Genomic DNA, 24,793 nt, shown 5'->3' on the forward strand with positions numbered 1-24,793 from the left:
CTGACATTCTTAGCAGTACATCAAAACTAGTAATCAGATTTAATTGCTCAGCAATCCTTGACATCACTTAGTCCAATGATTGATTCCTTTTACCAGCATTACTTTAATAATACATCTGTTTGATCCCAAAAGAAGAGATCTTTTTTAGAAGTTGTTGTGAAAGCTTCTTTTCTTACTGTAATGGTTCAACAAAATGCTCAGCTGCGGCTGAATTGGAAAGGAAACACACGTTGTTGTAGCTTGTATCTATGTTGGAAAAAAATTTTCAATATAATAAATCTTAGGGGTTGTTGAAAACTCTGTGCTCAGCAGGAATCCGTGTTTCCTCAAGTTGTTTTCAAATTTTCTCCTTACGGCATTTTTGAAAAATTTTTTTTACAAACTTTACCTCTCCTTCAGTAAGTTAGACAAGGATTCTTGGGAAAGATGGGTGATGGAAAACTCAGGCTCATATACGTGTGAGTCAGTACATTAATCATCTGCATTGTAATTGGCTTCAAATTATTTTTTGTTAGAAGGCATGTTGTTTTGCCTTGCTTAGCTGTAATACTGGGCTTTCCAATGGCTCTGGGCTTTCCCTTTGACATAGTATGTTCCTGTATTTCCACTGCTGCGTTGTTTTGGTTCTTCCTGTCCTTTCTCTCTGGCTGTTAATCTGCAACAACAGCAGGAGCAGGTGAAAATTATTTGTGTGAGAAGAAAATTTTGAGGAGTTAAGCTATTTTATGTAAAAATAAAACCTGTATGTTTCAGCCTTGAGAAATTATGGGCTTAAGTTATTCATGCTAATCCAAGTATATAACTGATACTGTAACAGCCTGTGATTTTTCTCACAGCACATTTATAGATACTGTAGTAGAAGTTGTAAACATTTATCTTCTATTTAAACTATGAAAAATGTATTATTACTCTTCAAATAAAAAATGCAATTCTCCATGCGTTTTTGCAGAGAGCTTTTAAGGCCATCTATGTGTTAAGAGCTGCCCTCATGGGAAGACAGTGCTCTTGCATAAATTCGGATCAAAGTACGTACAAGAAGTTTTATTTAGTGTTAAGAGTGGAAGCACTCCAAAGAAGTGTCCAAATATGTTCCCCTGTGAAAATAAAAATTAGGAGTTTTTAACTGAACAATCACAGTTAACTTTTTTGGAGGTGTTACTGCCTCGGTCATTGCTCAAGATGGACTTGCCGAGGGGAGAAGTCAGAACCCTGAGCGGCAGGGCTCCTGCCTTGCTTGTCACTGGGGCTCTGATCTTAGTACCATTGTGGAGAATTAAAGACTGTGCTTCGTATGAGTTAAGATACGTAGGAGTGAGTACTTCCCAATTAGTTGCCTCCACCAGAATAGAAATCCACATACTATTCATTCTGCCTGTGAGCCTGGAAGACATCCCTGTATGTCTTCTTCATGCTTCTGGGAAAGATGGCAAGTTGACCCAGCTGCTAGTTAATTCACAACATTTTACTAAAGTATTGGAACAATTTTACTGTCCCTTGTTTAAGGTCTCATAACTATAGTTTCTCTAAACATTTTCCATGCTTTTGTTAGTATTTATTTACGCTAGCACAAATGAATAGCTTGAATAGGCTCCAAGCGACACTCTGTAATAACCAGGTTTTCAATCCTTGTGTTGCATTGTTTGCCATCGCTACACTTGCTCTTGTTTATCAAGCTGTTTGCTTGATGGGTCATGCTGGCAACAAAAACACTGCAGAGCTGAACATCTCCCTATCGGGTAAGATAGCTGTCTGTTCCATGCCCAGGTGAGAAGTGTCACTTAGGCTTGGCACATAAGAGTATTTCACAGTCAAGGCTGTTATTTTTTTAATGCTGGTGCTTCTGTGTTCAACTTTGTGGCTGTGCTTGTGATGTTTTTTCTTAACTTCAGCATGCCTTGTAGTCATGCCAGAAAAAGACTTAATTTTCTTGAGGCTGTACTGTTTGGCTGCAAAGTGTCCCAGGCTGTATTGTTTTAATGCAAAGTGTCCTAGTATGTAAAGATACGCTGTGCTTTGGTTATTTGGGAGTACTGAGAGTTTCAGCAGTATGTTTACTTTTGTAAGACATGGGGAGAAACCTCAAACTGATGAGGAAGAGAGAGAAATGAAATGTCATAAGCACCTGTTTTTGATGAGTCCATGTTTTATAATTTCCCCAATAAAGATATCACTTCCACTTGCCGTGAACTCATTAAAGGTGTTTCAAGAGCTGTGATGTACATGCTTTCTCACATACATCCTTAGCCAATTGTCCAGGTACTTCACTTACGAGCATATTTCATGGCTTGAAGATGAGCTCTTCTAGCTTATCTTTCTGTGGTATTAGTATGCTAATAAGAAATAGCAGTTTCTTTCCAGGAATTCTGTGGTTTTGTATAATCTTTTTCCCGAAAGGTCAGGGCACTTAGTAAAAGGGGGAATATGCCAGGGTGTGTTCGTACTTGGAAATGAGAACTCTAGATCACCTTGGAAGTAAAATTCTTGTAGTTAGAGAGGGGGGGGGAAAGGGCAAAAAAAAAAAATCCTTATAATGAATTGCTAGAATTCAATGAATTAAATCTGTCTGGCCCTAAAGAATAGTCTAGATACAACTGATATTAAACAAGTTCCATGACTACTGAAAACTGCTATGAGAAGATTTCTGATTTCGTTATTTCTGGTAGCTTGCTCTGCACAGCTGAATCTGGATAACGTTCTCCTTTGTTGGATATGATTTACCTAGTGCAAAGACTGAGTCATTGCGTTTCCTCTTCGATTCCTTTGTTGTTGTTACTCTTTTAAGGGTGAGAGGGGATACCAGTAAGTAACGTTCTCTAGACTGCCTTGTCACCTGTCTCCTTTATTCTTCAACATGATAGTTTTAGTGTAGGTTAGGGTATTCTATATCTTCTGGCCTCTCATCCTTGAGGTATAAGCAGCGTAGTTTCCTTAACTATCCAAACAATTTTTTGCTTCAGTGATCAGTTTGTTGTTCTGTCTTTTTGTTCCTTTCTGCTATCACTTTGCAGATTTTAAGGCAGTTTTGTAGCAACATAGTGGTACTGAATCTGAGACTGGAAGTGGTCAGTTGGTCTATAACAATGCCTGTAAAATAGCTCTTGTGATGCTTTCCTTCTTGCCTCCCCATTTTTTCCTAATAGCTCTTGTTAAGCTAGAGCATCGCTCACAACTGTAAAATCTAGTAGTCCCTGAATAGCTGTAATGGGTTATTTCCCTGACTGGGTCACTTGCTGTTCTGTAATTATTTCATGGATACTTTATTCTTGGATTGCCTAGCATCTATGTGTCTGCCACAGCACGTCTATTTAATGAATCTGCAACTGCCAAATGCATTTGCAGCTGACTTCAAACTCATTCTTACTGTAACATTGACTTGGTTCTTGTGATGGGAAATACAACACTTATTAAATCACTTTAAATTCTTTTTTATAAGCTCCTTTTAGTTCTGGCAAACTTTATTAAAAACTGAGACTCTGTTTCAAATGAGCTACAATTTAAAATAATACAAAGCTAAAAATCTAAAAATCTTAGTCTTAGATGTTGCTTTTTTCCATTTGTCTTCTGGCAGCTTAGGCAAGTATTGCCTAAGTGCTGGCAGATAACGTCCCTGGTTGCTTCAACATTTAATTATTTAGCTTCTTATACTGTTGATTTGTTATAGGCTAAAATGATCATGCTAAATGTTCGTGCAAAACATTGTTATTCATTTGTCGGTAGCACTGGGTCCTTTGCATCTAAATGCAAAACTCTTTACAAGAATCAAGTGTCGCTTATGCCTTCCTCTGTGTTTGAGGGACCAAAGCCATTCAGCTTTAACAAGAAACATGAGTTGCTTTATTATACTATATTGCTAAAAGCTTTTCTGGCTTTGAGAACACTTAAGTTTGAAGAAAAATGTTGTGTGTTTTATAGAATCAGATTCAGTAGCCCTGGAACCAGAAGCAACGTATCTGCATCAGCCTGTTGCTTTGCATGGGCTGAGAATCCCTGCTGAGACACGAAGCTTTATTAGCTCAAGTACAGATCATCTAACTCAGCTGTGCATCTTCTCAGGCAAGGCTTGCATCTATGCACAGCACCATCCAGATGGGTGAAGGCAGTGTTTATACTGTGAAACTGCAGGGCTCTGTCAGAAATAGCTTTGCAGACCTGGATCGACTTAAAGCCCTGAGGATGATGACCCTTTGGAGTTCTGTCAGGAGAGAGGTTTCCCTTTGTAGCTGGTGGAAAGAATTACAGAGCTGAAGATGGGGTTAAAGCTACAGTTCTTAACACTGGTTTGTAACGTAATCTTAGAAATATCCAGATATGCTGTTGACTGATCCTACTGGTAAGCTGTGCAAAAGAGATTTGAAGACTGTTCTCTAGAAGGCTCCGAAAAGCACAGCAAAACTTCATCTCTTTCTGTAAGGTCTTGGAACAGAAATAGTAGTAGAGGGGCGGTCATTTGGCAATGTGTGTTTTTTGGCTGTATTGCTTTAGGTTCCATCTTCACCAAAACATAACAGGTTGAGAACAGGATTTCATGTCCAGAAATGGAACAAATGCAAATAAACTGTTTCTTCTTCTTCTACTGGGAATGAAACATATGTAAATTTTCTGCAGAACTACTGCATTTTTCTTCTTTTGCTTTGAAGCCTGCCAGGTAACCAATCTATTGTTTCCACTATGCTTACCTCGGAAAGCAGCCAGCCTGTAAGCATAACTCACTAGAAAACCATTTATGCGGCTTTTAAAGTTGTTACAAATGTGATTATTTGCTGATGTGTAGGTATGCTTCTAGAGTGCTGTGTATTCCTGATACAAAGGCAGCCCTGCAAAATTTCAAGTTCTCTAAAGTATGGCATTTTCCAATTAAGTGGCTAGAAAATTTTTAATGTTATTTGCAAATGTTGTGCTTTTTTCTTTGATATTTGTCTTGGAAATATATTTTAAAAGCCTGAGGCAGTTGCACAGACTCAAAGGCTTGGCAGAGTTATATGCCATTTATAACAGCAATTTATCTATCATTATTAAAAAAAAGTGACATACGTTTGTCTGTAGGCACTGTTCTCTATTTCTCATGTAAGTACTGTTTAGCCAGAATGACTTACATGGTAGGGAAATGAAGATAAGTCTCAAGTTTTTCTTTTCAGTCCTTTAAAAATTTGGAGAGTCGATAAAATCCATAATCTGATCTTGCAGTTGATTGAGGTGGAGACTCACTGGCTTCAGTAAGTTTGCTGTTGGGATTTTTAGCATGGGGCCTGCTAAAGTTTTATAGCATGTAAAGTGCTACTGAGAAAAGGAATAAAGTAGTTCAGCAATTTTCATTGTTTTACAGATCATGGCTGTCATGGTATAAAAGAAACAAAACCCCCAAAGCCATGCTGTAATACTACCCATCCAGAATCAAATTCATTTGTAGCATACATTATAAATGGAAAAGGAGGAATTATTTGCCTTAATATGTTATGTTCTAGAACTGAGAGAGGCTTTTGTAAAGGTTGGTCACAAATACAAAGCTTTCACTGAAACTTTCTCCAGGTTGGGTACCGTGCTTTAGACCTCTGAAAGTCTGCTTTTACATCCCCCGTTTTCTTCTCATAATCACGTTCTTTGGAATAACATGAGAGCGTAAGTTTTCTGTCATGCTCTTACTATCCTGGTGATGGTTGGTGGTTTTCATATCTTGTTGAACAGGGTGTTTGAATTTTGTTCATATGTGTCTCCTGTATTTCTCTTGACTTTGTTAACCTGATGGGAAAATTCTGTCTTGATGAGGGTAGAAAAGCCATTAGGAGTTTCGCTACACAGAATGTATCCTTACACAGAAGAGAGGTGTGAGTTACTGTTCTGTACATAGGCTGAGAAAAGAGTTTAGCTTGGAAATTGTGAACACAGCAAAGTTTTAAGAACCTTGGAAACTGAACATTTCTTTAAATCATGCATTTGTGATCTGTTGCATGCGGTGCATATTGGTAACTTGAAAAGCTTTCACGACTCTTGGGGAGTGATTTTGGTTCAGTGCCAGTGGCAGAGATTTTAGGATACTGCACTGAACACTCTGCTAGTTTTGTCTTGGAGTAACTGATCTTCAGCACGAAGTCCTTGATTTCTGCTACCCAGCAGAGGATTTTATTGTGAAATAGGTACTTCTGAAATCATAAATGCCACCCCGCCTGCCAAGAATAGCAGTGAACTGAAGTGCTGGGGTGCTTTTTTGGGGGGGCGAGAGAATAATTGATCTGTTGGTTTGTTTGTAACATCTCCAATTACAAAGTGGAACTTTCTATCAGTTTTTCATCATTTTCACTTGGATTTGTTATTTAAGTTGGTCAGCTGTTGTAGACTTAAAACCAGAGGACTTAGATTTGCCAGTTGTTGACCACAAGTAGCTTCTTTTTGTAAAGTAGACTGGGCTTGGAGCTGACTTGCAAGTTTTACATAATGTACCTAATAAAACTCCAAAACTGACCCCTGCTCCATGTTTCTTGCAAGGTTATGTGTGTGTTTGGTTTTTTTCTGGTTTTTTTTTTTTTGGTTTGTTTGGTTTTTTTTTTTTTCTCAGTTATTTAAAGATAGGGGATGGGGGGAATACAACAGCTGTTCTTCATCTGTCAAACCTATTTTTGAGGACTTGTCAGCCAGGGCACTCTTTTTGTATTGGTTGCTGTTTAATACAGGCTTGAGGGATAGCACAAAGAACAACTATGTGCATGGAAAGGCATGAAGTAATTAAAAATTACTTGTATCTGTGCAACATGCATAGTAAAAATTGAGGTAGCTTTTGGTAGAAAAAGCTCTTGTGCAGTTCTTCCTAGAGCAGCTCAAATTTGTCAGTTTATCTAGATTTTCTGAATATTGTAAGGAATGAGAGCAAGCTACTTTTCCATAAATCATTCTTTTTTTTTTTTTTCGGGAAGCAGCTGTAGCTGTTGCTTGATACCCTCTTACAAATTACTTGACATACCTTAGCTCATGCTCTCATTCAAGCGTTATTGGTCTAATGGTTGTCTGGAGCAACAGTGGAAAGAGTACAGGTAAACAAGAGTGAAAAAGCATCAGACTGATTTGATGCCTATACACTGACTGAATTATCTGCTTACAGTATCTAAAGGTTGTATTGCAAAGAATCTCAGCCAGGTTTTTTTGCATTTGGAAAGACACAATTACTTGGAAGAGCAAATTAAAAATTCTATTAATTTTTTTATTGAATTACAATAGTCAGATTAAGTCTTTGCAAATGAAAGAGATAATAAATTGTAAGATGCAGCAATAATCATATTTTATTGGTAATATTTACGGAAATTACTCATTAAGTATTGCACTTTTTGTGCATGTGTAAGGTAATACCTGCTATACTATTAAAGAGGGTCACGGATGTGGTTTGTGATGATAATTATCTTTTATTACCCTATCCTATATTATGATACACATGTTAACCCTCTTAAATTTCATTTAAAAAAAATCTCATTTTTTAAATGCAAGAATTGACTGTTGAAACTACTTCCCTTTTGTTCAAGTGCCTGCTTCTTCACATTTTTTTTCTATAAGTGATCTGTGTTGTATTTGTGTGTTCCTTAAAATACTGAAGTGCCCGAGAGAAGGATCAGAAATAAAATGTAGTTTCATAAAGAGGTCTCTGGAGACTGATGGAGCTTCTTGCCTGTATCATGTGGGCTACTGATTAGAGTGAATATCTGTGCAAATTAATAATTCAGCTTCTTCCTGTCTTTGCTTCCCATATAACCTCTGCTATTTCTGCAGTTCTTTTAACTGAGGCACAAATGAAATGTTACATGGCCACAGAGATGGGGTGAGTTGTAGATCTGGAAATACAATTGAGTCATTCTACAAAAGCTCGCTGTAAGCAATTTTCTTTTTAAAATATGGTACTACATAGAAACTAGTTTCTTGCTCTTGAGTGCAAGAATTGGTAAAAATTTCCTTTGTAATGTTGTTATGGGGGAAAAAAACCCAAACCACTCATAAAATACTCCCAACAGAAAAGCCTGGTGATTTGTTGGACTTGAAACATTCTGCTAGCATGTGTCATTTCCACTGGTCTGCCTGGCTGACGCTTTGTCATTTGGCCACCTGCTCGGTGGCTGCTGAGAGCCCTGCATTATGTGCCTTGCAAGCCAGGAAGGATTGTCCAGCTGCTTGCTCTCCTGTCTAGATGATTTTGTTTAGTAACCTTAAAAACTAGTGAACAAGTAAAAGTTTGAGTCATTCATTTGATGGCTTGTTTGATGGACACCTGGGAAGCTGGCAATTTTGTTTCCCTCTTGCCCATCTACTTGAAGTCCAATTCACTTCACCCAGATGAAAGGTGTTAAAAATCGTTGTGAGAATTGCAACTGTGCTTCTGACTTGGAAATTATGTTTCAGAATGCAAAATTGAATATGGGTGCTGGAACTTCCAGCTCACCTCTTCCATTTGCCGTGCTTAGAGGAAATGCAGAACTCAATTAAGTCGGTTCCCGGTTAACTGCTGGCTTTCTTTGCAGAACTCTAAGAGAAAAGGTATCATTGGCTGTCTGTGTCAGTTTCTGCTTGATTTTAATTGAAGATAATGTTTACCTTTTCTACTGGTAATTGACTGAAAGAAGAATTAAACCCAGTGCCTAGTATTCCCTGTTCAGTTCTTGAAGACTAATGAACAGTTTTATTGTGCATGCTGATTGAATGGAAACATACTGACCGGCAATAATACAATGTTGTTTTATTGGCACTAATGAGCATTTCTTTATTTTTTCAGTAGTGTAATAAAACCTGATTTGCTGACTGCATAATACCAAGTGCTTAAAAGACTCTAGTTATCAGGCAGCTGCCTTTGTTTGTCAGGTAGTATTGCTTAATTCCTGAACCTGGAAGATGAATTAACCTGTTTGTACAAGACCTTTGAATTAGCCAGGAACTGTTAAGGAAACATGAAGCATGTGGTGAGTCTTGACTACTGTGAAATTTCTAGACCTTTAATTTTAGAAACTTAGGAAAAAAAAAAAAAGAAACTTTTTGTTTCTTACCAGATAAACTGATTTTGCATCCTTTGCCCACTTATAAGCCATAGAAGCAGTTGTGAGGAAAAGCTAGTTTTGTTGTAGAGAACAGGCTGTGGAAAACCTTTTGAAATAGTCATCCTAACAAGCTGTGGTTTGTCTGTCATTCCAGCTACATCTTGCATAAAAGCAAGTAGATAAGCGAAACAAGACAAAATCTGATCACAAGCCTCTGTTTTATGTTATTATGCAAACACTATGTTTGCAAAGAATATTGAACTATTTTCAAGTAAATATTTTAACAAAGATGAAGTTTACCAAAATGCCACTGTTTTGGAAAGTAATTTGTGCCATTGTAGCCAAGAATTTTTAAAACTAAGTGTAAAACATAAATTATATTTTAAGAATTACTGTTTCCCGTTACCTGGAGACAGAGCATGTTTTCCTTCTGCTATGGCAACGAGAACATGTGAAGTACAGTCCCTCAATAACTTGGAGTTCTGCCACAAAATAGATGAAGAACTACCCAGTATGAGGGTGCTGTCTTTCTCACGGTTTGCAGCTTTCAGCCTGGATCTTATGATTTTGACTCTCACCCCACAGCTCTGACCCACACAGCAAATGGAAAGTGGCTTTAAGATGCATAAAGGTTGTAATAATACATGTAAAATCTAGTGTTGAGGGCGATTGCTGCATAAGAAAGAGATGGTTGTCAGCAGCAGTGAGGAAATACTTTGTACTTTGAAAATGCTTGGGGTCTGTTATTCAGACCTTCTGTTGAATCCTGTAATTCATTTCTTGGGTGTCTCATCTCTTACATGAATCAGCTCCAGTTTTCTTTGTTTTGAGATTTTTCACATTTATTTTTGACCATTTTACAAGTCCTCATTAAGTACTCCTTTCCCTTTGAGATTGTTTGGGGTTTTTATTTTTAATTGTCTTTTGAAGTTGCAGGCAGGTATTCTGCATTGTAGCTGTTACTTCTCTTGTTGAATGCCTGTCTTTGATGGGGGATGGCTGATAGACATGTAAAGAAACTTCGTTCCTAAGCTGGGTGGTTAAGGGGCTGAGAGACGTAGAAGGATGTTCCCAGTTGTCTTCGGTAGTGGGTGTCTGGGAATTCCCCAGGTGACCAACACCGTGGTAAACTGCATGCAACAGCCCTGGGAGTGCCAGTACAAGTGGACAGCAGCGTGCAGAGCCTGGCGGGGCAGGACTCGAGAGCTGATCCCGTGTGCCAGCCATGCAGCCTTCGGCATTACGGCTTTCCTTTTCAGCAGCGTGGATGGCCGCTTGGATGGAGCCTGCTGCGCTTCACCTGCCCAAATGATCTGGTATGGCGAGGGGGAGAACAGGGTGTTGCTGCATCAGGATGGGAGATGTGGGATGCAGGGCTGGGAGAGGGGTGGCTGTTGGGAAGGGGAAAAAAACCCAAAAAGCTGAGCAAAGACGAGCAAAGAGATCGTTAGGCAAGTTGCAGCACTGTGTGAGCACAGCTGTCCTGCTTCAGAGCTAGGGCAATTGCCAAACCCTGCCGAAGCTTTAGTAGAACACAAGGTTGTGACTAATTATCTCATCTGACCAGAGCTGGCTGTGTACACTTTACAAGCCTGGGCAGTGTCCTCCCAGGTGAGGAGGTGCTGGGACCGCTTGGGTCTGAGAGGGCACGTGGCTCCAGCAGCGCAGCTGGTCTGGCCGGTGTGCTGGACCCAGGCTGGGGCTGCAGCCTCCTCCTAGCCCTGCCTGCACCACAGGGCACGTGGGCTTGGCAGCCCAGGCACCCAGCAGCTTCTGTGGGGAGCATCCATCCATCCTTGACTGCTGGCTAGAGTGAGAGTATGCAAATGTTTCTCAACTGACATGTATGGGCAGATGCATCTTAAATCATGTAATCTCTTGACCAGGCTGTAACTCCACCCACAAATGAAAACAAATGGGTCCAGTGTGTTTCACCTTGTTACTACAAAGAGCTTGCTGAGCACTGTTCGCAGGTGGCCAGCTGGATGGTTATTCTCTGCTGTGAGTTCTTCACCTTATCACAGGTTTTTATTTTGCAGTTTTGCTCAAACCCATTAAGAGGGAGTTGGTTTTCTGTTTTCCTACCTGTTTGCGTGGTATGTGCTTTTATCGTGGTGGAGGTAATTCAGACCTAAAACCTATCCATTATTCTAGATAAATACATGTGTACGTATGTAAAGATATAATGCATTATATATAAGCAATAAGCAAAATATGGTATGTATCACACTTAAGAAACGTGGCTGGAAGAGAAATAAATGACATCAACTGAAAACACACATGGTATCTTTTGTGTCTAGAAATAAATGCCACAGTGTTCAACCCAGTGGAATGCAGTATAACATATGTCTATACTGTAATGTTGAAGAAGATACTGCTGAGGTAGAGATTGAAGAAGAGAAACTTCAGAACTTCCCCAGGTCTTTTCCATAGCTTAGATACTTTCATCTAAAAAAAAAAAGTTCACAAGACAGTCTTTCACATAAAATACACAAAAAAAATTTAATTTCTTAAACGTTTTCCTCTGTGCTATAATTCGAGGGAAGGACCAGTGTGAACTGTGAAAAGCTTGACCTGTAGATAACTGACCTACATTGCTTTCCTAAGAGTAGGAGGATGACAGAGCGAGGTCTTCTCCCATGAATGCTGTGGTTACCTGTGTGCAGTAGTCAAGGATATGGAAGCGGAACGTGCACCTTGGTGTTGTCTGGCAGCCACCTGGAGCCAGGGTGTCTGGCTGGTGGCCGTCATTGCATCTGACTAATGACAAGTGGCTCTGAGCAGCCTCACAGAGGACCAGAGCAGCTGGCTGAAGCTAAAAAACCTCATGTTTTGTGTCTGCTAGTGTGTTTTACCTGTCTGAAAGCTGTCCCTAGATGTTTCCAGTTGTTTTGTTGTGTGTGTTCCTCAAAAAATGCTTGATTAGCTCAAGCACATTGAATTTTAATTCTGTCTGCTGCCTTTTGCACTAGATGTCAAGACTTGACACCTCAGCAGAAGGCCTTATCTTCTAGTCTGCTGCATGTAGTGCTTTGCTTCCCCCTCCTTCCCCTTCTGTTGTTTCTATCCTTCTCTGTTTCTTTTTTTTTTTTTTTTTTTTCTTTTGTGCTCTCCTACCTTTATTTTGGACTTTCCCCACATGGGTTTGCAGTAATAAATACAAGGAGGCAGTTGGTGTGTTGTTTCTTCAGTGCAGTGCTCTTCAGAGTTCCTTGATATGTCAAAATTGATGTATCTTAGTGCATGCATATGTGGACAGCTGGCTCTTTAGTTCCTGCTTTTGGCAGGAGAGAGAGGGCTTTGTACTCCAGGATGTAAATGATGTGTATTTGTCTGAATTAAAATTTCATTGTGTTAAAACCTTTCTGATACAGCTATCAGCAAACACTTGTATTTAATGTTACTTTTTTTGCTGTGCTGCAGAAGTTGGGCTAAGTACAGCTTCCTATATCCTTCTTACATTAACACATTTCCATAGCCTCTTCTCTTGGCCTTCCTCCAAATATGTACGGTTTAGGAAATTGTTTAAACCTAAAAGTATCCCAAAATAGGGCTACTTTTTTTTTTTTTGTTACTTGTCAGCATGAAGTAGCAGAGTCAAGTTCATGTGCTAGCACCACTAGTGTTGCCATTTCTTGACTTTCAAATACTTTGCTGTGCAAACATTATTGCTATGGATGTTGCACAAAACATGCCTGAGATAAATCGTGTATGTTACAGTACACAAGGCCTAATGGATTACTTTTCCATTGCTCATTTTAAAATTAAAAACACCAGCTTCCTGTTTTTCTTGTCCTGAAGTTCTGTCTATCTGAGCTCTTACAATTTCTAAAATAGCCTGTCAAAAAAAGGAATTCAGTAAAGTGACTGAAAAGTGACTTCTACTTAACCTTTGATTTTATAAACAATTGGTTGAGTCCTAAATAGATGAAAACAGCCTATTTTTAGGCCCTAATTTAGAGAATTGATATTTCCACATTTGCTTTGTCATAGCTGGTAGTAGTTGCTAAATTGTGAAAGCTTGTAGCTATTACAAATGCTTTGGAGGACTGCTGAGTGTTCTGCTGTAATGCATTAAGAAGGTTTGTGTACTGTACATTTCAATTTATAATAAGGAACTCAACCTGATAGCACAGACGTTGAGATATTTCAAGTCTAGACTATGTCTTAAAAACCAAAGGCTGTTGCTTTTTGGTGGAGTAGGTTGGAAAATAACTGATAAGGACAGTTGAAGTACAGCAGACTTCAAAAAGTCACAAAATCTCTAAGCCAGGGTGAGTCGGGATGTTTCAGCTGCTGCTTCCCAGCCCTGCTGTGATGAAAAGGGAACTGCTGTTTGAAATGGCTGATCAGGCTTGCGTGGTTTCTGAAGGAGGTTGCACGTAGACCCTTGTTAGCTGGAGAAGATGAGTTTCTGCAACACTGTGTTTAGCAAGAAGAAACAGAAACGGAAGGTTCGCCGTCTTCAGAAAATGCTAACATTAGTACTTTGCCAATGAGAAAGATAACGGCTGAAAAGTTTAATGTAACAGTAGTTCTCTTACACAGCTCTTTCGTACCTTCGGATAATAAAAACAGCTTGCTGTTTTAGATTTTAGAATGGAAATACGTACTGTATTAAGTGGGAAAAATTATGATGTAGCTGATGCTTTTGACCCGTTTAGTATCCCAATGCTCCTTAAAAATCACTGTGTTTATAAAGTCATTTGCTTAGAGCTGCTTGTGGGATAGGACATTTTGGTTGTGTTTACTGTCATTGTGATATTAGCTATGGCAGAAAAAGAAGGAATATTACTAACTCAAACTGGACTTGTGGACTTGAAGAATTATGTAGCTGCTCTCAGTTTATCTCTCTAACATAACACCAACTTTCTTTTTCAGAGCCATGGTGTCATGGAAAGGAATATACTTTGTACTTGCACTATTCTCGGGAAGTTTTTTTGGAAGTATATTCATGCTCGGTCCTTTTCTACCTTTGATGTTTATCTCACCGGCCTGGTATCGCTGGATCACCGATTGTGTTGTGGCCACTTGGCTCACGCTGCCAGTGGTAAGTTGCAGTCTGAGCCAAGTTTTGTGTAACTGTTTGTAATCCCACGATTTAGTTTGTTCTCTGACGCTTTTGATTTACTTTTTTGTTGAAGTTTTAAATGCTTTTCTCAAAACAGACCTTAATACATTTACTATCTGTAGAGACTTTGGTTTTAGCTTGGTGTTGCATATTATATGGTGCCTCTCTACAGTCCCCCTCTTCTTCCAGTTTAATTTATATGTAATCTAAACTGTGTCTTAATTGTACTCTTGAAAAGGCCTTTTCATGACATCTCCATCCAGTGTCAGTTAGATGCCAATCAGAGAAGAGTCGATGAAGCACTAGTAAGCAGGAGGATTTTTTTACATTAGAAACTTCCTAAATGAGTCATCTTAAACTCTTCCTTTCGATTGTGCTCCAACTATCTAATTAGGAAAATTATTCACTGTCTGATACATTGTTGCTGACCTTCACTGTTCTCTTAATCCTCTTAGAATTTAGTCCTTGTAGCTGAATTAGAGATAAATGATTTCAGGTGAAAAACAAGAACTGTCCCTTGAAATTAAGTCTTCTTCACTTATAATGCATCAAATTTATAGCTATATGAGTCTGGAAATCAATAACAAAGCTCTTCCTTGAATTGTTCCTGAGGAAAGGTGGTATGAATGGGACCCGTGTCTTCATCTATTCTCTAAAAATCAAGGGACCTTGTCCCTCTAGGCCTTTAAAGGTTTGTTTAACTTTTTCTGATGCTGTATTGCTGTGCAGAAATACATATCTTGTGGCATAAACAAAGATTTATCTTTATTACATATTGAATAGTTTCTGCTTTCTCTGTTTCTGTCTTGTGTGTTTTAAAGGGGTGCCAGCTGTTTCATGTTCTAAAAATTTTGTCCTTTTCGTCATTACTAAATGCAATAAAATTAGGAGAGACAAAATAATTACCAGCAAAGGGAATAGAGGGATTGTTATTTTTTGTCGTGGTAAAATTTACCTAAGTACTGACAGGTTCACAAAGTTGACCCTTTCTCTGTTTGTCTTCCAATTTTTCTAAAATTGCAAAGTCCCCAACATGAAAAACTAGTCTTTTATTTGATTAGCTGCCTAGGCTTTATAATTCTGAGTTATTACAACTAGTTTGTGATAACCTTTGCAGTCTAGAAGTTTGATTTCAGCCCACACTGGACCTAAACCAGAATAATTTGAATATTTTTGTGGAAAGGATTCTGTCTTGTAAGGACCTTGGGGGTTTAGATTCAGGAAAGGGATCTCCAAAATTTTGAATCCACCTTTTTTGAGGCTCAGACATCACCTGCGTTAGTTTTCTGTCCTTACACTTCCTATATTCTTAATTAGGACAAGCAAGTACCTGGGTTTGAGTCTCCAAATAATAAACTAACTTTGGACCAGGTGGACTCCCAACAGGGAATCTCTCAACCTGACCTCTGTCATGTAAGAAACTTCCACCTTCCTCACTCCTCTCCACGTACTCGAAATTTCCTTTCTAGCAGAGTCAGCAGGATGGGATAGTGGAGGTGGGTCTTAACTCTTTCAGTTTAGTTTGGCTTATGCTAGCATTAGGGTTTGTATGTATGTATGAACGGGACACATGTTTATTATTATGCTTAACTGGATATTAAATATGTAATACAGTTCTTACTAAACTATCAAAAAAGGCTGCTTCTGTCTTTTCTGAAAAGAAGGTCACTGTTTACCATTTGGAGCTATGTGACCTGTTCTGCTTTTGCAGTGGTCCATAGTTATTCTTGATAACAACACCTTTTGCCAGAACTATAGTAAGCTGAGTTAATAATAGTATTAATATTTGGCATGTATAATTCTTTTCATCCTGAGATCTCAAGTCATTTGTGACTGAGAATGTATTTCCAGTTTTACAGGTGACTTAAGCTGAGAAATTTATGTTCTTTGAGGTTCTGTGGCACAGCGGTGGCAGAAAGGTGAACAGAACAGAAAGTTGTTTTACTTCCTAGAGCTCTGTTTAAATCCCCAGACTTTGCCCTTTTTCTGCATTTTTCTAAGAGAGGAATGGGGAAGAGGAGGTAAGGGGGTAATTTGAAGTGCTTCAGATTTTTTTAATGTTAAGGCCAAATGTTAAGTTTATTCCTCTCCAATGTCCAATCGTGATTTGGTAGTTTCTTTTTCTGTGCTGGGTTGGAAAGTGTCCTGCCAGTGGCCCTGACCTTAGGGCCTCAAGTCATACCTCTAGGTGATATCTGCTGTCTGCCTCTTCTGTGGGAATTGGTACCTTTCCGCTGTGTTTCCACTAGGCATTAAAGGGTTATAAGGTGCTAGCATTCGGTTATCCAGATTTTTGAATTATTTGCCTGGTCCTGGTCTGCTGCTGTAACTAACCAGCACTCCTCCATATGCTGCTTCCCTGCGTGATTTGGTAATGTCACGGGCCAGAAACCGTTTTTAATAGGCGATATGGATGTGGTGTGAACACGGCCAGAGTATGCTCGTGGGCTCTGATATACATCTATCCGAGCTGTATGTTTATGGTCCAGCTGCCCAGGTTATGACACCAGGCTCTTAAATGTCCTGTGTAGTTCTTGACTGCTTTTTTCTTCTGATAAACCACTGACCTGTGATTTATAACTTGACCCTTCAGAGCCACATACAGCAGCGGGTAAAGCAAGAAACATACTGCATAGGTCAACTTAGAGCATCACTGGCTGTTTAGGCAAAATGGAGAAAGCTGTTCGCCCAGCCTCTTGCTTGTGTCCTTCCAAGCGTGAGGCTTATTCCATCCCTTGGGATGGCACTTCATAGGTGACTGTGTGCCACCACTTGGTGGTTGATGCTTTTTTGCTAATTGTGGGGTGGAGACCCAGGCTTCACGGTGGTGCTGCAGAGCTGTACAGACCTAGGTCTGCATCCCTGTCCTGTGTTCAAGCTTCTTTGGGATTTCTCTCTCGGCTGCTCTTTCTGCCATTAGTTTCTGGCCGTTTTTGCAGGTAGAAGTCAAGCACAAATGTGTTGACCGTTTGGACTCAAGCAGAAAGCAAGACAGCTTCTGATGTCTTCCTGGCCATGGCAATAGTGAGCAACAGATTGTTTCTGCAGCCAGTTGCTCCTTAGATTACCTACCAGGTTATTATCTATACTGATTCCCTTTTATTCCTACATGATAGTATTCTGGGAAAACTGGGGAAAGGTAAGGTTAACGTTGGACTTTGACTGTAAAGAGTGCATTTTAAGAAGTGCTGTTTAATTGTTGTCCATTAAACAGCTGACTGTTGCTGTAGAAAAGCTGAATTGTTTGTTAGAAAACAGTCTCAAGTTTGCTTACCAGTGATAACGTGAGTGAATAAGTGAAATGACAGAATTAAAATTAATTTTTATTGCTAATGGACTGATGCTTTTCCTCTGGGAGTAAAGCCATAATATTGAGATATTATTTCTAGGCCTTGCTGGAAATGGTGTTTGGTGCCAAGGTGGTTGTCACTGGTGACGGATTTGTTCCTGGAGAAAGGAGTGTCATTATCATGAACCATCGCACGCGAATGGACTGGATGTTCCTGTGGAACTGCCTGCTGCGATACAGCTACCTCAGACTTGAGAAAATCTGTCTCAAATCCAGTCTCAAAAGCATTCCGGGATTTGGTAGGTCACTAAACCCTTTAATTTAAAAGGAAAATGTGTTTAAATTTTCTCCAGCACTGTTCATACCCTGTTAAACGACCTAAGTTTAAATTCTGTTTCAGTAGTTTTAAAAAAGCTTGTGTAAAATATATGGCATATTGAGTGATTAAACCATAAATCTCCCGGAGGATGCCTGGATTACATGCTTAAGCATTTCTTTTTAAAGATACTACATTTTCTTTATGCTTCTAGGTGAAAATGTCTCTGCTTTATGTACTGAAAGCATTTTTCAAAATTATGAAAAAAAAGTTTTTGACTCTTTTCGAAGTCTCTTTCAACACTTTGTTTTTGGTGCTATTTCACTCCATGTTGCAAATGTTCTCATCAAGCTTCTTTCTTCATTATCCAACTTATACTATTGAGAAGATTAAAAAAACCCTGAAAAAACAACCCTATAGGCAATTGCAAAGTTCATGGTTAGTTTTATTAACTGTAGTTTTAAACTGAACTTGGTTACACAAAATATGTTGTACAGGATTTGGAATAATCAGTATTTATAGTGATGTAGGCTGGAAATGGATCTGAGTTGCACATACTTGGAGAAATAATTTCAGATCGGCCAAAAATTGCCGCACAAATGGTTTCTGAATAAATAGACAGACTTATCTGAGATAAAAAACATCTCTCTGCATTTTATTTATCTCTTAGATTTATTTGCTGTTTTATAGAAAACTAGCTTGGGCAGGATATGCATCAACTTTATGATGTCAAAAGAGTAACCTTATTTATGGTTCCCTTTTGTCAGGCCATTTATCTGAACGGATAATTTTGGCAGGATTCCATACTGAGGAACTCTCGTACTGTTGGTGCTGTTATTGCATTCACTTGCTGGGCCTTTAGTCTTCTTAAGTGAGAGCTGCAACTAGGTAACACAGGGGTTTTTTCCCCTAACAGTCAAACATTAAGGTCAATTTTACTTGACAAAAGACATCTCTTTTAACGGTACAGGAAATGAGAAAATATATTTAGATAAATGTTTTATCTTCATAATACAGCAGAGATGTTTTGAAATCTTGGCATCAGCTGTGTATGCGACTTTTTAAAGCTGAGATGGAAGATAGAATCAGGAATATAGTCTGGTAAGATTCGTAGGTTTATGTCTTCAAAAGTGGCATGTATTTTGTTTGTAACAAAACATTTGTACATGTGCTTGTTAACGCCTTTTATAAAATTGGAAGGTCGTGGATGGATGCTATATTATGCTTCACCAAATTCAGTTCCTGAAAAGGTGTTAGGAGTTTTTTAGAGGTTTTGTTTATTTATTTGCTTGCTTCAGTTCTCAGTTCTGTGCATAAACTGAGCATGTCTAATAGATTTGATGAATAGGCTGAGGAAGCTGGAGCTGTGGCAGGTCAGTATTAGCAGACCACGATGCCATCATTGTTCATAGGCTGATAGAGTAATGGGGTGTGATGGTAGAGGTGGCACAGGCAGACATTCACCTCGGTTGTTAGTGTTACAGGGTGACAATTTCTGGCAGTAGAGTCGGTGCCTGGATCTGTAGCGTTATAAACCATTATTACTGTGCCAGATCCATATGTACCCTCCACAATATATGGGCTTTGAGTGCACTGCTTGCAGTGTTGTGAATTACAGCTTGTTTTTTAGTAAACCATTACTGTTGTGTTATTAATTGCAGGAGAGGGATTCAGCTAAACTACATACTTCACTCAAGCCATAATTTGATGGCCTAAGGTCGTGAATGATCCGCTTCTGTTCTACCATAGTGTATCTAAAAAGAGGTCTTAGAAATACTTGGCCTCCTTGTTCAGTCAGGCTGTGTTTTGGGTGGCAGATTCTTGCAAATATATTCTCTATAGCCACATAATTAGGGGACAGTGGGAAAGTGAGACTATTGGATTGAATGAAGATTGATGGAAGAAGATTAATCTGTATGAAATTTGGTGGGGCAGTGATGGAGTAGAGAATGGTGTCTAAAGAGGACAACCCTGAATCTCATCAGTAAAGAGCAGAATTTCTCCTGCTTCCCTCTAATGGCCCTGCTCTGTTATGTGATAGACCTTTAAACGGCGTTTGTCAGATTTTGGTTTTGTTTTTTGAATTGTCCTGTGTTTTTTACATAAAAAAATTGTTTATTTTATGAGCTTGTAAAAGTGAGAAGATAACTTGGAAGACAACTGGACAGTTTCAGTGCACTGCATATATAGAATTGATACTTCAGATGTTGATAATTTAAGGTATAATACTTGTGGAAATTAAACCAGCTACTTTCACCATGCCTTTCATTTTTATCTTTTCATATATTTATAAGAATTAGTTGTACATATCAAAAGTGTAGGATTATAGAAGTATTGATATATTGGCTAAATGTAACTTCTAAGAAATCTTTACCTAATGGTAATCCGCTTTGAGTTTGAGAAATACTTGAATGAATATACTATGTTGCTTTCTGTGTAAATTTTTTTCTGATCTTTCAAGGTCTTTTTTTTAACAAGCATTTAATTTAAAATTGTGTAAGATAAGGTTTATAATGCAACCCTTTCATTTCCATGTTTCTGAAAACCTTACAAGTATTATGCATAGCACCTTTGTTGTCATAAGTACTTTCTCATTTGGGGTGTAAAAATAAGTCTATGAGAGATTATACTAATCCAAGTGATAATATGGTAGGTGAAGGGCAAAGCTTGGAATGGAAATAGATCCAGAGTCCTTGTTGCCCCCTTTGTAGGTTAGAAGTGTAGAGATATCAGATTTAATGAGTCAGTATTCCAAGTAGGCAGTTATTTTCTACTTAATTACAACTAAAATCAGAGGAGTCAGTGTTTCAAGGAGATGCACTGAGTCATTTATCTGGTTCTTAAGTTATTAATTCTTTGCATTCCAGTGTATGAAAAAAACCTTCAAATTGATTAAAGGTGAGCCTTGAAAAAAGAAGCCCATAGAAAAACAGATGGTCTTTTCTTCCTGGAACTGTAGCTTTGGCTTGATAAATTGTGTGCAGTAAAGTTTTCAAAAAGAGGTATTACATTTCAGTAATCTCAATTTCAGAAACATTCTTCCAACGTTTCAGTACAGCTTGCCAAAGTTGGCGTCTCGAGGGAGCACTTCTCTGCTCTTAGCTGTTGCTGCAGTTTCTCATCTGACATCATCAGAAACTACTGACACATTCTGCAGTGTCAGTTTTCAAGGAGAATTTCTAATGGCATTGACAGTTTCCTGCGTACTTGGACAAGATAGGACTTCTCTATAGTACTTGTAATAGATATATACAATTTATATTCTTGCCTACTCTCAGTTAATAAGGAATAGCATTGGAAGCAATACACCTTATGGTGCGCTTGTGTTCAGCACATGCTATGGAGTACATGCTGTTTGAGTAGGTACAAAGGAACATAGACACAGTAGTGTCAGGTGACCACATAATGACTAGAAGATAGTTGCATGGTTTGAATTTGTTTCTTAATAGTTGCATTTATAAAAGTTTTGTTGTGACATGAACCAGTAAGACTTCACTGGAAATTAGTTTGTGTTTTAATTACGGACAGTTTGCGTATGTGTGATGGGCTTGCAGTAATATTTGGGTTTTAGTGGTTAAAAGTGCCTCGACATCTACATGAAAAATAAATTAAAATTTGGGTTTAACTTGAGCACTCTCAGATAAATTGATGGAAAAATGGGAGGGTAACCAAAGGGATTAGTGTCAGTGTATGGCTGCTATATGTGAGATGATATTAATCCTGATTTTGCTTAATGCAGATGGAAGAGATAAATAACACCATAATTCAATGTATGCAAGTGTTGCAGGCACCATTGATGGATGTATCTTGAAGAGGTACATTTTTGAAAAGGCTCACTGAGACTGTGAAAGCAAAGAATTGTAACTGGTGCAGACTGGGGCAAGAACACGTATGGCAAGGATAAGGTGATGAAGGAAAAAGAGGAGAATAAGCAAAGCTGGCAAACCTGCAGCACGTAGGAGCAGAGATAACTGAGTAACTCTGTCCAGATCTTAAGCTCTGTATTCAAGTTATTGTGTGGTTAGTGTTGCTCTTGAAAGAGACTGCAGGATGTAGGAGCTTTTTAGTTGTCACTCGTCTGATCACTTGTGTCATAGCTTTCAAAGGCTCAAGTTAGGTTTGGCCCTTGTTCTGTTAAGTGCTGGGGAAAAAAAATAATCAAGACTTGTGCTCTATTTCAGCGCTGGGCATAGCCCCACCAATCTTTTACTGCATGTCAGTTGATCCATTATAGCTGTCCATGTGTGCGAGCTTTGCCTGAAGCAAGCTCAAAGTAATTTGAGTCATCTTAGTTTTCAATGAAGCAGGGCAAACAACTCAAATTATCCTGCCTTTGCCACGGGCTAAGAGCATGCACACCGACAGCTATGATGGATCAGCTACCATGAAGTAAGATATTGGTGTCGCTAAGCCTAGAAAATTTTAGCACTTAACTCAATTGGAGTATGGTTAAAGCAGCCCACTACGGGGAGTCTGTACGCATTTACAACTGGCGTGGAGTGTTTGTGCTGCCACAGCTACTTCTGTAGGGAGGGATATAAATGCATCACCAGAAGTGTCTCGGTTCAGGTTATAGCTGGATTTGCATTCAAATTCTTATCGGTAGAGCATATTGGTTTAAAAAATTAAGTGTAACCTGCTGAACTTTCTAGTATAGCTTATGTCTCAAGTATCTTTGTTATGTTAAAACAAGCTGAAATGAGAGTTTTGAGGAGCTGTGACATTTTGTCTTCTAGCAATTCAATTATGAGCTGCCAGACTTAATTACCTTGGAGTTGTTATCCTACGTGATTTTTAAAGTAGAAGTTGAAAAGTATGCTCTCTAATGGAAAGCACAATTGTTATTCCACCAGTTGTTCATGATGAAGACTCTCTTGAAGAAGTTGTAAATGTGAGGAGAGGATTATTACTTTGAAGCAAAAATGCATCTTAATTTGACTGTGACTCTACATGCATTTTTTTGTGGGGAAGACAAGACTTAGGTGCCTGTTTCCCAGCTTGGCCCTTCCAGGAGGGGCATAATAGGAATATTTTCAGAAGTATACCACAGAAATTCTCCCAGCTCTGTTGGGGGGCAGGAATAATACTAAGCCTGTCTTGCATTAAGACCATCCTTATACTTTCTATATAATAATGACTCCACTTTCTTTCTACCCCCTTTGCCTCTCCAAAACACACATCACAAGAGTGAGATCAGATGCTAACCTTTCTCATTCTCCCCATTTAATAAACAAGTGGTGAAGAGAGCGGTGGTTTTGTCCAATCTCACAGAACACGTAACAGCAGAATTAGGATGGCATGTTTTCCCAGTTTACATTTCTTTGCTGTTATCAGTGGTTATGCGCCATCTCTACAGATTACATTAAATGTAAGAAAATCTTTTAATTTTCTTTGGGTTATTAGACATAAAACTATCTAGGACACCACCACCCCACCCCCCCCAAAATGGCTGATTCTAATTGAATTTTCAGAAACCTGTTTAGCAGTCTATCTTGATGAAAACTTAATAGTGTATATACGTAGTAGCCTTAAGCCCTGGCTTCCTGTGTGATTTTCTGTGTTAACATCTTTTCAATACCTACAGGTCTTTGAAATAAGGAACATTTGGAATTGTGTGGTTGTTGCCTTGTGGGTATTATGTGCAGCAAAACACTTGGAATAACAAACTGTTAATGGACCCAATTATTTGTATGCAGTGGGATCATGCGCTTCCGAGTGATTTCCCTTATTAAGCCTAACCGTCTGGTTCCCTGTTGCCTCAAAAGCCCTGATCAGGACCAGACCCCTGTTGAATCATTTATTGATTTTTTTTTTTTTTTGTTGGGGGTGGTATAATATTATTAGTTGTTCTGTTACATTGCTATAGGAAATAGATACCATTTTCTTTATGTGTATATGCTTGCTTTCAATATCAGCCGTAATATTCCTCTTACAGAGATATGACATTTTTGGGGATATTTAATTTCTGAGGTACTTATGGAAATATGCATAACATTGTGAGACAAAACCAAATACTTTTTTTTTTTTTTTTTTGCACAACCCACCTCTTTCTCTCTTTTGTTCATTGCCACCTCCATCCCTAGTATCTACTTACTCCCAAATTATCTTTGCAATGGAAACACACTTAAGAAATTTCAGCTTCAAGTGTTATTTTCTTTTAAAGGATTTTGAGGTGGGGAAAATAGAAGTGCAGGGTCTTAGAATTTAAAAAGCTTTATACTTGCAGCTAGCATGTTTAATACAATGTTGCAAATTCTCAACCTGCATAAGCTGTAATTTGCTTTATCCCCAAGGCAGCAAGGAAATTTTTATGTACAGCACATTTCTGTAGTTCAGTAGCAGGCTTTCCTTTTTGTGTAATATTTTTTTCTGTATAATGCTATATCCTGATAGAAGGACATATTAGCGTGTATGTGTACCTGAGATTTGGACCTGCCTTTTTTGACTTTTTCAGCTCTGAATAGTTGATTTAAAGGTCAGTGTGGCTAGCTGCTCTACCTGGTAGGTTTTTGCACTGCTGTTTTGCAATTTGGAACAAGAGCTGTGCAGTGTGATGCTTTTTGTATACTTTTTCCAAGCAATGTTAGTTATCCAAAGTGTCAACTCTTACAAGAAAACTATTTTAGCAAAGAAATGGAATTACATTGCTGTGATGTCTTCAGTTTCACTGTTTCTCTGCCATGTTTTTGTAAGCAATGATTTCTCAAGTATCTGCAAATGAAAAGGCAACCATTTTTCCCCAATCAAGTAAATGCTGCCTTTGCTAGGAAATTTCCTGTTGCCCGAGAGCTTTTAGACAACCAAAAATGCTGTGCAAAAAGAGCAAAATGTAATTACTTGTGTTGAGCAATGTGTTGACCTAGGCTTACCGCTAATTAACTGAACAGCATGTCTCACTGCAGGCTGCACATGAGAAGGTACTTCCTTCTGCTGCATATTCATAAATCTTGCTGATTACCAAAACCTTTCATTTTGCCCATTACTCTACTGAATTCCTGCCGTTTCTCATGCCTTGGCTTTCTTACATGATGTTTTTCCAGCAGCACAATGCAGACACACTGTGGAATGGAAATCAAAGTGAGAGCTGCTTTTGCTTTGTTCAGAGACATGCGTCT

General features: G+C 38.7%; 1 protein-coding gene across 5 annotated transcripts in view; it reads left to right on the forward strand.

The window, feature by feature from the left end:
* The window catches only part of LCLAT1 (lysocardiolipin acyltransferase 1), a 117,041-nt gene that overhangs the window by 26,552 nt on the left and 65,696 nt on the right, over window positions 1-24,793 (forward strand). For 3 of the 5 annotated variants that reach the window (XM_056357083.1, XM_056357082.1, XM_056357084.1), the window contains 2 exons: window positions 13,884-14,052; window positions 17,463-17,661. In XM_056357083.1, coding sequence (XP_056213058.1) covers window positions 13,888-14,052; window positions 17,463-17,661 — 364 coding nt within the window. In that variant the 5' untranslated portion in view covers window positions 13,884-13,887. Of the gene's footprint in view, window positions 1-13,883; window positions 14,053-15,408; window positions 15,487-17,462; window positions 17,662-24,793 lie in introns of those variants that run through there. The other 2 variants (XM_056357086.1, XM_056357085.1) reach the window with 2 other exon arrangements.

Source organism: Falco biarmicus, chromosome 12 (assembly GCF_023638135.1).
Source record: "Falco biarmicus isolate bFalBia1 chromosome 12, bFalBia1.pri, whole genome shotgun sequence".
Taxonomy (NCBI): Eukaryota; Metazoa; Chordata; class Aves; order Falconiformes; family Falconidae; genus Falco; species Falco biarmicus.